The sequence below is a fragment of the Haliaeetus albicilla genome, chromosome 4 (assembly GCF_947461875.1).
Source record: "Haliaeetus albicilla chromosome 4, bHalAlb1.1, whole genome shotgun sequence".
Lineage (NCBI taxonomy): Eukaryota > Metazoa > Chordata > Aves > Accipitriformes > Accipitridae > Haliaeetus > Haliaeetus albicilla.
Window position 1 is genome coordinate 26,381,256 of NC_091486.1, and position 13,179 is coordinate 26,394,434.

At 36.5% G+C, this 13,179-nt stretch overlaps 1 protein-coding gene across 1 annotated transcript in view; it reads left to right on the forward strand.

The window, feature by feature from the left end:
• The window catches only part of AGPS (alkylglycerone phosphate synthase), a 61,952-nt gene extending 49,071 nt beyond the window's left edge, over positions 1 to 12,881 (forward strand). The window contains exons 19-20 of the mRNA XM_069781535.1: positions 1,275 to 1,332; positions 9,467 to 12,881. Of these exons, the coding sequence (XP_069637636.1) occupies positions 1,275 to 1,332; positions 9,467 to 9,588 (180 nt within the window). The 3' untranslated portion in view covers positions 9,589 to 12,881. The remainder of the gene's footprint in view (positions 1 to 1,274; positions 1,333 to 9,466) is intronic.
• The last annotated feature ends 298 nt before the right edge of the window (positions 12,882 to 13,179 follow it).

Here is a 13,179-nt window from a genome sequence, read left to right on the forward strand (position 1 = left end):
GGTCTAAGTCTGCTGTGTTAGATCAGTTTTAAGCTGCTTCAATGTTTACCTAAAAGCTCTGGAATAACTCTGCTTTAACACTTTGGCTGGTGAAACAATATACTTACCTAGTTAGGGGAAACCAAAATCCTTGTTACCTTAAAGATGTAATACTTAAGACATAGAAGGACTATGGCCAAACTTCTTTTCATTCTACCTTTTGATTCATATGCTCAAACTTCAGCACTAGAAAATTGCTAATAGGACTGTGGAGAAATTGTCTATATTTGTAACTAGGGTGTCATTCTTCTCGTGCTTATTCTTTAGAAATTTCTCTTGAACTTGTCAAGTGGATGCAAAGTTTTACCTACAAGTTCTGAGGCTTCTGGGCTGTTGAATCTAGGGCATTGGAGAATGTAATACTTGAGTGCTTATTTAATGAAACTTTATTAATACTTAAATATTGCCATTTATTGGAATTAGTAGTGTGATCACCTGGATGCATGTCTTCTGTTGTAGGTGACTAAAATTAACCTAACAAAGTGAGTTTGCCAACCAGGTATATGGACTCTGTGGTAGACTGAAAAAAATACCTGACTGCATAGGTCTGGTTATATACATTATTCCTAAAAAAGTACACTTTTTCTGAAAAAACATTTAGTGCTTGTGCTTAGGAAAGCTTTCTTTGTTATGCCTTCTAAGCTGTCTGACTATTTGTAATCAGAGCTGGATGAGAGAGAAGATTCTAGAGCTTGAAAGTGTTCATATATTTCTTAACATAAAAATCTAAATTTTGTTTTCTGCCACAAACTTCACCTGTGAAAGGGTTGTCAGTTTTAAAGTACCTCACTTCCTTGACCAGGATCTTGGAGATCTGGGTCTAAACTCTGGTCTGAATAAGGATCTTGAATTGCTCTGGGGAGGCTGTTTTCAAACTTTTTTATTGCAATTTCCTTTTCAGTAGGCACTTAACGATCTTCTAGATGAGCATCCCAGCCACTAGACTACTTTAGTTTCAGCAAGGATGAAGTGATCCAGAATATTCCATTCTGGAATAATAGATTTGTTGTAGCAGATGCCATTTGAAATGTCTTGGCTTTAATAATGTTTGTTTGGAAAATTCCCACTTATATTTATCTGTAGACCTGAACTAAAATGTTTACCTGTATTGTGAACCATAATTACTTCTGAAACTTTGTACACCTGTGTAAATGAGTATGATAGCAAAACATTTCACTAAAACCAAAAATCTTGTGTATTTGCTGTTGAGTAAATACCTTATCTTTCCAATTTAGAGGGCTGCTAGAGAAGAAATACTTGCCAATGGAGGAAGTCTGTCACATCACCATGGAGGTAATGTTCTCAGTCTAATATTAATCTCTTTGATACTGCTAAACATTCATGAGTACATAAAATAGTTTGTAATAGAACTTTGAAAAATATTTCACAGGCATTAACTGAAATTGCTGGGGGGAGGATCTCCTGGCATTCTTTCTAAAAACTTCTCACCCCTTTGCTAGACTTTCAGGGGAAGTGTCCCTAGACCTGGTTTGCTTGACGTCAAGTCATACAATGTGGTGTATTTGAGCACCAGCTTCAGATCTTTGATAGGAAGTTTATAGGCTGTCTGAGAACCTGAAGATGTAGTTGATCAGTTTGTCTTAAGCAACTTCTACTGAACCTTGTGCAGAGGTATATTCAGTTACATAGACCTCAAATGGGAGTTTAACAGTTTTAAGATAGTTTAGTGTCCCTTGTGGCTAAGTGAATGCTGTTAGCACTAATTCCAGAGCACTTAGTGAAGGTATCTGCGTAAGAACTAGTGACTTTAAGCTGGGCTGTGTTGCAGTCTACCATTTGTTGCATAATTGATGTTACATGAGTATTGATATTACTGGCTTGATGTCTGCCAATTTCTGATCATTCAGTTTCCTCTCTTGGAGTTTGGGAATTACTTGTCCTGAGTTACTAGCTGCTTTGCAAGTTATTTTGTGCTTTAATATTAAGAACCAATGTCATGTATAAGTGATAGTTCATATACCTGATGCTTTACATATGCTTTTCCCACATATTCAGATAGTCTAACTTGATTGCATGTGTCCTATATAATGCTGTAAACTCAGATGTCAGGAAGACTTGTTGTGAAGTCAGTTTGATTTGTGCAGTTAGGTTCTTGAAACTGGTTAACTTAATGTGTTTCTTCTCTGTACTCTCTTGGGGCATTGTCTGGCCACAAAAATAAGAGCAAAGAGGAAGTCTAATGGTTTAAAACTAGATAAAAAATTTTGTAGTTCTAAAAGCTCTGTGTGGGGAAAAATGGCAGGACAGGACCTGTGCTTTAAAACGTTGGTGACTTCTTGGACTTGAAACTTTTAGCTAGGGCTATTTTCAGGCATCTAGCTTTGTGATAGAAACTGAAATGGACTCTGCTTTAGCAATATCAGGATATTGAAAGATGCGTAGGTGATGATAACATGAGTGAAAACAGTTCTAGTATTTTTTGTATAATATGCTCTTATTGTCCTCTGATTAAATCTTTAATATAGCAGTATAGTGGACCAGTCAATTCTTGCACATGGGATGTGGAATTACTCCCTTGATGTACTATTGTGCTCTCCCCTGCTGTGGCAGCTGTATTTTACTGTGACTAGCATTTCATCCATTAACTTGCGTGCAGCTGGAGCTTGTCACATGTTTGGATGTATTTGCCCTCACCATATGAAACCTTGCTTACAGCATATGTTGAACAAGAAAAGAAAAATTGTGTAGTATTTTCAATCCCTTGCGCACTTGAACTTTCTGACTCCACAGATATGGAAAACTTGGTTTCTGTTAGACTTCTTATGTTCTTGTTGTATGCATGATTGCCTCTTATACTGATAAATATTTTCTGCTTTGAGTGTTTTTGTCTGGCAGTTCATTGTGTACGATATTCAAGACTCATTTTTTCCAGTGCTTAGTAGATGTGCTGCTGAGAATTAGCCTAATAGTATCAGTTTTATTTACTGACCTTCAGGCCCTGTCACTCTTAGCACTGCTAAGACTGGTCTATCGTGTGGGGTGGAAGAAAATACTGGTGCAATTTCTTTTAGTATTTGTCTTGTAATTGTGATTAATAACAGTTGTTTTCACTATCTGGAAACAGACAGGCTGGTTTGTCTGCCTACAATCACACTTTGATAAATGGAGCTATTTTAACTCTGGTTTTGTGTATCAAAGAAAACAGATGTAGTCTGGGACTTGAGGCTATAGGAAATACAAAGCCTGCTTAAGTCAATCTTCATACACTCCTTGAGTGAAGGAGTGGTCATATATGATACTTTGAGATGTGGAAAGCTCTAAATTACTCTATATCTGGGGAAGTATTAACTGCAGGTAGACATATAGCTACAGTCTACAGTGAGACCTGAAATCATGACACTTTTAATTTTATGAAGAGTAACTTCAGAAAGACATCAGTTTGGAATCTATTTTAATCTCAATATGTCTTCTCTCCTCCCCTCTCTTCAGGCTAATGAAAAATATTGTAACTTTTAGGCAGACTCAATAAAGGTAGCAATACTGTGAGAAGATCTCCCCCGATGACTTTTGAGACTTAAAACTTGTAAGAAGCATAACTTAATTTGTTAATGGATTACATAAAAGATTACACCTTGCAATATGTCAGAACAACATTCCAAGAAAGAAATTGCAGAAGTGTATCAATACCAGCCTTGTACAGCAAGCATCTCATGGACACAAGAAGCTGTAGCAAAGGCAGACATAAACATCTGTGTAATTAATTTATCCTTTCAATGTCACAGTTACTTGTATTTTGGGGTAGAATATCTGGATTTTTTTGTTTTTATAAATCTGGATATCATTTCTATGATACTGCAACTTAAATGACTTTGTCCTTTAACCTCTTCTTCTTGAAGTCTTTCTCACTCTTGACTTTCAAATATTTAAATCTAGTTGGTAAGTGTCAGGAACAGTTTTCCTACTTCAATGTTAGTATTTAACACTTGATAATGTTTCTGGATTATGTGAATCTTATGAATCTACATTTAGGAAGAATCTGAGGCATATGTGTTGCTATAAAAATACACCTAAAATACATAGCTGATCAGATAGGCACTTCTTAAGGGGAATTCAGCCATTCTCCAGTGCATCAGAAATTGATTCTTATAGAGGAGTTTATCAAAATTTTTTTAATGATCCTGCAGTCTTGTCTAAATGTGATATGTCTGTTTCTCACTAAATTTGTTATGAACAAACTGCTGAAAAGCTGCTTAGTGGTTTTAAAGTAGTTTTTAATGTGTGACTTTGAAGTAGTTTCTTATGCCTTCTTCGTCCTTTTTAACTAATGCTATGTCATAATCTGTGACTTAGTAAAAGTTTTTGAAAGGTATTCAGGAATTGGATATCCTAGTTGTAGGAAATGAAGACAAGGAATGCTATGTGAGATTTTACAGTCTTGATTATAGTTTTCACCTTGCCTTGACTATGTCCTGCACTTAGAAAGGGATAGTGGCCATCTTTGAACCCAGCTTTGATCCTTCAGCTTTTCAGGCCACTGACTATCTTTTAGATTTGAGTCATGTAAGTAAGGGTTGCTAGAGCCACAGTTAGCTTCTAGACACTTAGCATTTAAAAAGCAGCATTAGCAATGACAATTTTTTGTAGATACAAGTTTAAGTTTAGATAAATATTCTTCTAATCATTTAGGGCAAGCCCTAAAACCACCTGTATGATGTCACACCTTGCATTCTTGAATTCCTGTTTCATAAAATACATGCTTTTTTGTATACATAAAATAACATGTGCTGAGGAAGTCTCAGTAGGTACGACTGCTGTATAAATACAATTATAACCCCTTGGGGTAAGCATCAGAAGGGAGCTGGCTGGCTTTGGGCCTGATCCCTTTTGTATTAGCAAGCTAAGCACCCATGTAAAACTAAGGAACAGTGTAAAAATTAATAATAGATTGTCTCACTTGCAGGGAATGTTCTAACTAAAACTGGTTACTTAAGGAAACAATTATCAGCTTGTGGGTTTGAGGAAAATATCCCCATTTAGCCACTTAACATAGTAGAACTAATTTTCTTCTACTTCTTAGATTGACTAGAATAAAGGTTAACCAGGTAGCCCAGGCTCCACAGGTTTAGATATAGTATCAATTCCCTGGCAGTTTATGCAGGAAAACTAAAAAAGGAAGAAAAACCCCAACCCTAAAAAAAAAAAACCAACAAAAACAACAACAAAAAAAACCCAACAAAAAATCAAAACCAACCCTCCACCCCCTAAACAAAACAAAAAAACCCCCAACAAACCCCCAAACCCCCCATACCTTATTTGCATTCAGTTGCATGTTTGACACTGCAATTCCTTGCAATTCTTCAGCATCATTAAGAGGCTGTGGCTTAAGCTAGACACTGCAGTAATTAACCCATACAACTACAAAATCGGTAATTATAAAATTACCTTATGGGGTAGTTGAACACATTCTTTTCTCCTATACACAGGAAAACTATCTTACCTGTAAGTTAAGCACTGGAGGCTGACCATACTTTTATCTTAAAACTAGAGGTTGCTCTACTGATTAGAATGAGTTTAAACTCTGACATTTATCAGACACAGAGTACCCTTATGTGAAATAATATATTAATGTAGTTGTATTTTCCTCTTTGGTCTGTTGAAAGTCTTAATAGACTGGAAGAGTAATAACCTGTTAAGCAATTTCTAAGAGCAGAGAGATGCTTTCTATAGAGACAACCAGCTTCAGGAAGAGCATGCAACAGCTGAAGAGCCCCATCCTTCTTATGACCTGTTACTACTGCTCCTTTTGCAAAGCTGTTGTTCTGTAATAACTATCTCTTGAAGTTGAAAGAGCTGGAGCAGAGGAAGTCTAGAGCAATATACAGTGCCACTAGAGCCTGTTTCCACTGGGACCACACACCTGCTATAAATCTGTTCTGCATGGGTGTAGAGTTATTACTGGGATCCATCAGCTACATTAACTTTCCTTATAAGACTGTTCATGTGTGCCCAAGTACTTCATATTCCAAAAGTGAGAAAACCAATTGTTGCCTGCTGTTTGATAGCTCCATCCTTAGCAGCCAGATTTTCTGCAGCCAGAAAATGCATCCAGATGCATTTTCAAAGATGAGCAAGTGTAGGCTTTATGAGCCAGGAGAACTGTACTCCCATTTTATCATCTTTGTGGCCAGCAGCTATGTGCTGTCCATTTAATGCACTTCACTTTGAAAAACCATACACATGGGAAACTGTTGTCACTTTTGCCAGCGAATGTAATGTCAGTGCATGTTTGCTTGGTTGTTTTTTTTCAAAGGGTGGGCTCTACAGGAGCAGCATTAGAGTATGGTTGCACTTCACCAAAATGTATTTTATTTCCTAATAGATTAAAAGGGCACTGGAAGCATGAAGAACTTTTCTAATGAAACCAGCTAAGGGCTGGACTAGCATGCATCAGAACTGGGAAAAAGTTTCTTATCCAGCTCACGTGTTTTTTTTCATACATGGACTATAATGATGATAAAAATTGAAAATACTGAAAAAAAAAATTGGTGTTGGACTGTCTTTGAGAGTTGCTACTGATCAAGCTTCTTGGCTTTCTGGTCTGAAGTAATTTGTGTGAAGTAGACTCTTTGCCATGCTAGAGTGTTTGTACTCCATATAATAGGCTGGGCTTCAGATTGAAGACTTTGGTTTCCTAGCAGTGAATGTTTTAAGGCATTAGACTGCTCGGCACACCTCAGGACCGGGGCACTTGCCACCTATAAAACTTGAAAACTAATTTTGTTACACTTCATCTTGGATAATCAAGATGCAAGATTAGGTTATCTTCAGAGGAAAAGATGTAAGAAGGAAGGGCTGTATTTGTTTCCAGTTGGGGCAACAATGATTGTGTGTGTAATGGAGTGTATAGGTGAGTTGACAAGTAGTGACTTGTTAAGCTACTACAAATTGATTGTACAACATTATGCTGATTTGAGAACCTTATTAATAATGTAGCATATAGAATCAGGTGAATTTGATCTCATTTTTTGATTGAGAAAAGTATACTGGGCTGAGAGCCTGTAAGTGGTTGATGCTTGGATAAAATCTGGTTCTGTGTACTCTCGTGTCAATTCTAGATAAATTGCATCATCTAGGCCTAAAACTAAAAGGTCTGCTTTGTCTAGGCTAGAAACGGAAAGGCAGTTTTCTCTAGTCTGTGGTAAGATCAGGCTTAACTGAGACCTCTTATTGTTGAGGAAGTTAAGGCTTCCTTGAGCCTGAAGCTGTTCTTTGGCTAGGCTTGGAGTGGAGTTAAGCAAGTTTGCCACTTGAAATTATTTTTACATTCATGGTGACATCTTTTTACTGTTATGTAATTTTCTTCCTCCTTTTCCCTTCTCATCCTTGAAGCTGATTGGATTGTCCTATGGAGGAGGAACAGAATACTCACAGGGCAGCACTAACCTGAAGTGAAACAAACATAAACATTGCTTTTTCTAAGTGGTGCTCATCTGCACAGAGCCTTTTCTTCACTTGGTCTATTTTCCATTTAATCAGATGGACCAGCTTAGAATTCTAAGAGAGATTGCTTCAATGCTTTTTAACTCTAATATGAAAATTTGAGTAGCTGAAAAATCCATGTATGTCTTATTGACATGAACAGTAGGAGCAGGGGCTCAACCTACTGTTATCAAGGGGTTAAAATCTTTTCATTGGACATGTTTGTGAAGGACTGCTGGTAACTGTAGTACAGCTTTTTTTCTTTCCAGTTCACTAATCAAATGTATGTTAGATTTATTATTGCAAAAGTATAAACCATAGAAAATTTGACAAGATAGATGTGTAAATTATCACTTTGACAGAACTAATGATGCACTCCAAGCACCTTCTGTTTTCCAGCACTTGGTGAGTGACTTCATTAAATATGCAACGACTGTTTGGTGCTGCTCAGACAGTAGTTCAGTTCCTTGTGGAATTGGATTATTACTGGAGGTGTAAAAGAGGCAGGCATGCTAGCTGTTGGGCATCCTGCTGTGATTCTAATGTGCTCCATCTTGTTGGAGCAGTTGTTTGCAGTCTTTTCAGGATAATTACATCCATAACCACAGGACACATTCACTGAAACTATATTACAGATAACAGTTGAGAATGGTAATGACTGTTCTTCAGCTGCTTGTGTAAGAGCCAGTGTGAGTGACTTGAGGTGATGGTCAAGCCACATCCATGATTCTTTTTTTGCAGCAGTAGTATTAAATTTTCCCCAGGTAAAATTCAACTTACATCAACTTGCTCAGTCAAATTGTAGTGATGGTATATTTACAGATAGGGATTTTTTTTTTCTTGAGCTGGGCTGCAAAATACAACCACAGTTCCTGCCACATGACATTCTTTTGTCCTTCAGTTATGATCTTTGCTCTTGACATACATGCTGCTAATAGTTGTTTTCTAGCAAACTGCAAATTTCATTCTTTCTCACATTATTTGCTTTTTCAGTTGGCATTGTGACTAGCTTATATTCCTTAAGGTATAAACAAATATACTCTGTTCTCCAGAGGTGTCCCTGTAATTTATTATTCTGATGACAGTTTGATGGTTACCCTGAGAAAAGGGCACAAAAGATGGCTTAAATTTAGTTTCAGATACTCTTAAAGCATCTGTCTCTCAAACCTTTACTATATTGCATCATACTGACAAATGGATTGTGTTTCTGGCTGACAAGTTAAATGCTATAGTGTGTTTAATGAAAAAATGTCCTTTATTTTGAATGATTTGTTAAATCAGAGTTGATGACTTGGTTAATTAGTATGTGAACACTTGGCCATTTAACAGGACTATTGTGAGACTTTAGTGAAATGAGTTCTTAAATGGCTGGTGTTTTAGCTTTGCTTTGTATTCGGTGTATGTTGTGAATATCCATTTTTACACGGGAAACTAAGTTCTTGTGTAATCGGATGAGCGTTTACCAGCCTGTGTAAAAGTTTTTGAATGAAATAAGATATCTTGTTGATTTAAAACTAGGCTTTAAGCCTTCTCCTTAGAAAAGAATGTTTTGCTATTTAAACCAATACTGTTTTAAGTTTGTTTGATTATTGAGTTATGTCTTCACTTTAAAGCAGTCAAGAGGTGTGGGGTTCTGCTTTTTTAGTAATCTCCTCTACAATTTCCTACTTAAAATTAGTTTGGTGGCTTTTAAAAACTTATTACTGATTCCCTATTTTAATAGAACATGTGATTTCAGCCTAGGCTTCATCTAAATTTCATAGTTTCTAAAGAAAGTAGACAGTGTGGAACACAGCCTTCCTCTGGGAGTATGCTGAGCTTAATGAGCTTGATAGTCTGGTGGGCTCAATAAATCAAATAAAGCAAAACATTTCTCATTTTTGAATAAAAGCATTTATCACACAGTGTTTATTCATTCATGGTCACAAGATTGATTGGCTCCTAGAATCCTGCCATATATTGAAACAGTTTGTTTTTGTTTTTCCAGTAGGCAAATTGCGGAAGCGCTGGATGAAGGAGAGCATCTCTGATGTTGGCCTGGGAATGCTGAGATCTGTTAAAGAATATGTGGACCCCAATAACATCTTTGGAAACAAAAATCTTTTATAAAGCCCTGCACAACACGATGTACTAAAACTTCTTCAAAATTACTGTTGAAACTCCTCCACTTTCATTGTATTGATATCCCAGTAATCAAATATAACATAGACTAAACTTTAAAAACTAGTAACTTACATTGGTTTTTGCCACCCCCTTCCCCGTCCCCCAAATAAAGCGTAAACATCACTGTTAATGTTTATGGATTCTTACTTACAATTCTCTTAAACAACCCACTGGGCACAAAGTGTATTACCAACCGGGAAAAGCAAATTTGGGTTTCCAGGTTTGGTTAGGCAACACAGCTGACAGTATTTTCAATGCTGATACTGCCAGATGTTTTTTACTAAAGCATTCCCTGCAAGGAGAACAAAGACTGACAACAATGCTTTCTACAGAAGCAGCTGCTCAATCCAGCCTCTTGCTAAAGGAAAGCTGCAAAGAGGCAGATGAGAACACCAGGGAGTACTTCACTGTACTGAAGGATTAAGTATGTAACAGACTCACAACCAGTAAATACTTAAAGTACAAATGTAGGCTTTGGTCAGGAGACAATGGAAGTCAAACTACTTCTGAGAACTCAGTAGTTTCCCACTGTAGTACTATTGGAAAATCTTACACAACTGAGCTGTTCTGAGTTGTATTTGCATTGCTGGGATAATGTTAAATTAATTGTAGGTCAGTCACTATAAGTTTTGTACAATGGACATTTCTCACTGTATGTTGAAAACGAGTTTGTAACAAAACTTTGTGTTCATCTGTACTTCAGTCCCAGTGTGTATGGGTTTTGCTCCTGTTTTGCAGAGATGCAAAGTATCTTTTTCAGTAAAAAAAAAAAGTTTTGGCTATTCAAATGAAACTGCCCAGCACTGTCTTTTGAAACAGTCTCAACAGTTTAATAAAACACTTAAGTGGACAACATACTGTGTCATCCTGAAAGTGAGATTTCCCATTTTAGTTTTGTACAGTTTCCTATGGCCTTTATGAATCATTTATTTACTTCACTAGCAGCCACAATTTTAATTGTCCATTGAACTTTAAGAAAATATTTTCTTGATCAGTATCATATGAGAGTAAGCATTTTTACATTGAAACTTGAATTGTAGTCAGTAAAACTAAAAGTATTTGTCAATATTCATGATCCATTTTTAAGGTGGGTTCTTTTCTTAAAGCAAATTATCCAACTTTTTGATAATTAATGTATATGATTGCATAGGATAGAAAAAATACAGACTATCCTTTGAGGACACTCTCTAGCCAACCGCTTCACAGCTCTGTAGTGTCAGTTTGGACACCTTTTATATTGGTAGTCCCCTTAATGAGGAGAAAAAGATAAAATTACTTTGTTATTAAACTATTTTAGAATACTAATTAGCTCTCAGTTTTGGTAATATACCAAAAAGAGTATAAAATGCTTGAAAAATATTGCATATCAGGCAACTTTGAACTTGTTTAAAGATTAATTTCAATTCAATAATTGATCAAAAAACATGAACACTCAAAACATCACTTTAAAATGCATGCTGTCAAGGTACTTAAGGAAAACTTTTTATGATCTGCAGGTCATAAAACAGAATGTTAATGTGATACTTGCAATGCAGCCAGATTTATTTTGAATGGTGTTTGTTTCACAAAATTTCAGCATAAAAATCTACTCTCTTGTATTTTTGTTTTTGGCCCCCAGAGTTCATATTTCAGCAGCAACCAAAACAATAGGTGTAGTCTGATTTAGGAAACTTGAGTTTTCACAGTGTGGTTAAGTGTTCCTTAAGTACACAATGGTCTCTCAGTAAAGTGAATCTGTACGTGTTTATGCAGGGGACTTCCTCATCTCACATGCTGCGTGATGGTGACTACATGGCCACAGCTGGCATCTTGCTGATGATTTGTATCACTCAGAAATAGAGACCTTTCTAGGAGTTGGTAAATATGAAGGGTGTTCACGTGCCTCAGTGAAAGTATGTCTAACTGTGAAGAATCAATTTTGAAGGAAGGTATGTGCAGCCTTTTTGTAGAATGACAGCACAAACAGAACTAAAACAAGTAGTCATTACAGCTCAGTAATACCTGTCTCCTAAGGTGGTGACTTAAAGTACAACACAGCTCTACAACATCCCTCCCAATTCTTAGTTTTCTGACTATGGTTTCCTTGTCCCTTTTTTTGGTATTGAAATTACACAGGTAAGAACTCCTTATACTCTCTATTTCTAGCCTTTAAATAGCCACTGGCTTCTGAAGTGATTTAAAATGCAGTAAAGATTTTTACTGCATGTCAGTTGTCCTATGGGAAGGTGAAATAACAGGCTATAAGGGTCCCAAAGCAATGTCACTGGATAGCTCTGAGGAAAAGATTAACTACAACTGTAATGGATATTTCTTCCTAATGGCCACCCTGTTGCTGTCTTCCTAAATATTTTTCTATCTTACAGACTGGTCAGAGCTTGGTGAAACTGCCATTGAAACACATGTATTACTGACTGTCTTTAATTTCACATTTAATTTCCTAATGAAAATAGAGAAAAGTGTAATGCAAGTTCAGGAGACCTAGATACACGCAGGTTATTACCCATTTAGAGGAAATCTTCCCTTCTCTGACTCTAAAGTCTTCTACTGCTCTTCCTCTGTATTCTCTACTTTCTTTTGAAAGACTTCACTTCCCATAGCTGCAGCCTGTTCAGAGATGGAGTTTGATCCACGCAGATCAGAAGCGTATCTTGGCATAACACATTACTCTTTCATTTGATTGACTGTTTTGGCCATATGTAAGTTACAAGCAGTTTTAATTAAGCTTGTTGTGACTTCCAGTTACACAGCTTCTGCTCTTTTTGAAGGGGGAGAGGTGCAGAGTGAGTATGGCTTGACTGTGAAATATATTTACACTAAAGAGCCTTCTATAAAAGTTTTGAGGGGAAAGAAGAAAATCTGTTAGAAATTGATCCAGGGTCTAAATCTTACAGTCAAAGAAAAACATGTCTCTTCTTGACTTACAGTATATGGGTTGAGTTAGAGATGTCATCTTTGCCTTACAGCTGTGAACAAAGGCCAGGCCAAATAGTTCTTCCGTAGCAATGTTAATTAACTGAAACCAATTTCAAAGGCAGGGATACATTAGCACTGAAATCCAGAAAACACAAATTGCTTCTCAGTCTTGGAAATGTGTGTTTATCAAGGTTGTAATTTAACTTCCTGCAAATAAAGCCAAACAGTGTTTGTCATTTTAGTGTGAGATTAACTGTAAAACTTCAGTTGTAATGTTAAGAGATTATAGAACGTTATATTATTAATAAAAAGAAAATGGGCCTAAACCATTATGCGTTTTTGTGCTGAAACTAAAGAAATATATTCTACTAACTTGTCATCTTTGGTTCATTTTAATTTGGTGGTGAATTCTTACCTAAGGAAAACCATTAGGAAGGTGTTGGCACTTGCAGAGAGAAATGAGATTGAATTTGTAAATGTATGCTAATAGAAGCTCAGCTTTTGTGTTCCGTGTAAAGCAAAATAGGAAAATGAGAGAATTTCAGGGAAGGAATGGCAAAACAACACCTGAACACCAGTCTACTCAGTTCAGAAATTTCACCACCTCACTATTCCCTGTTTGGG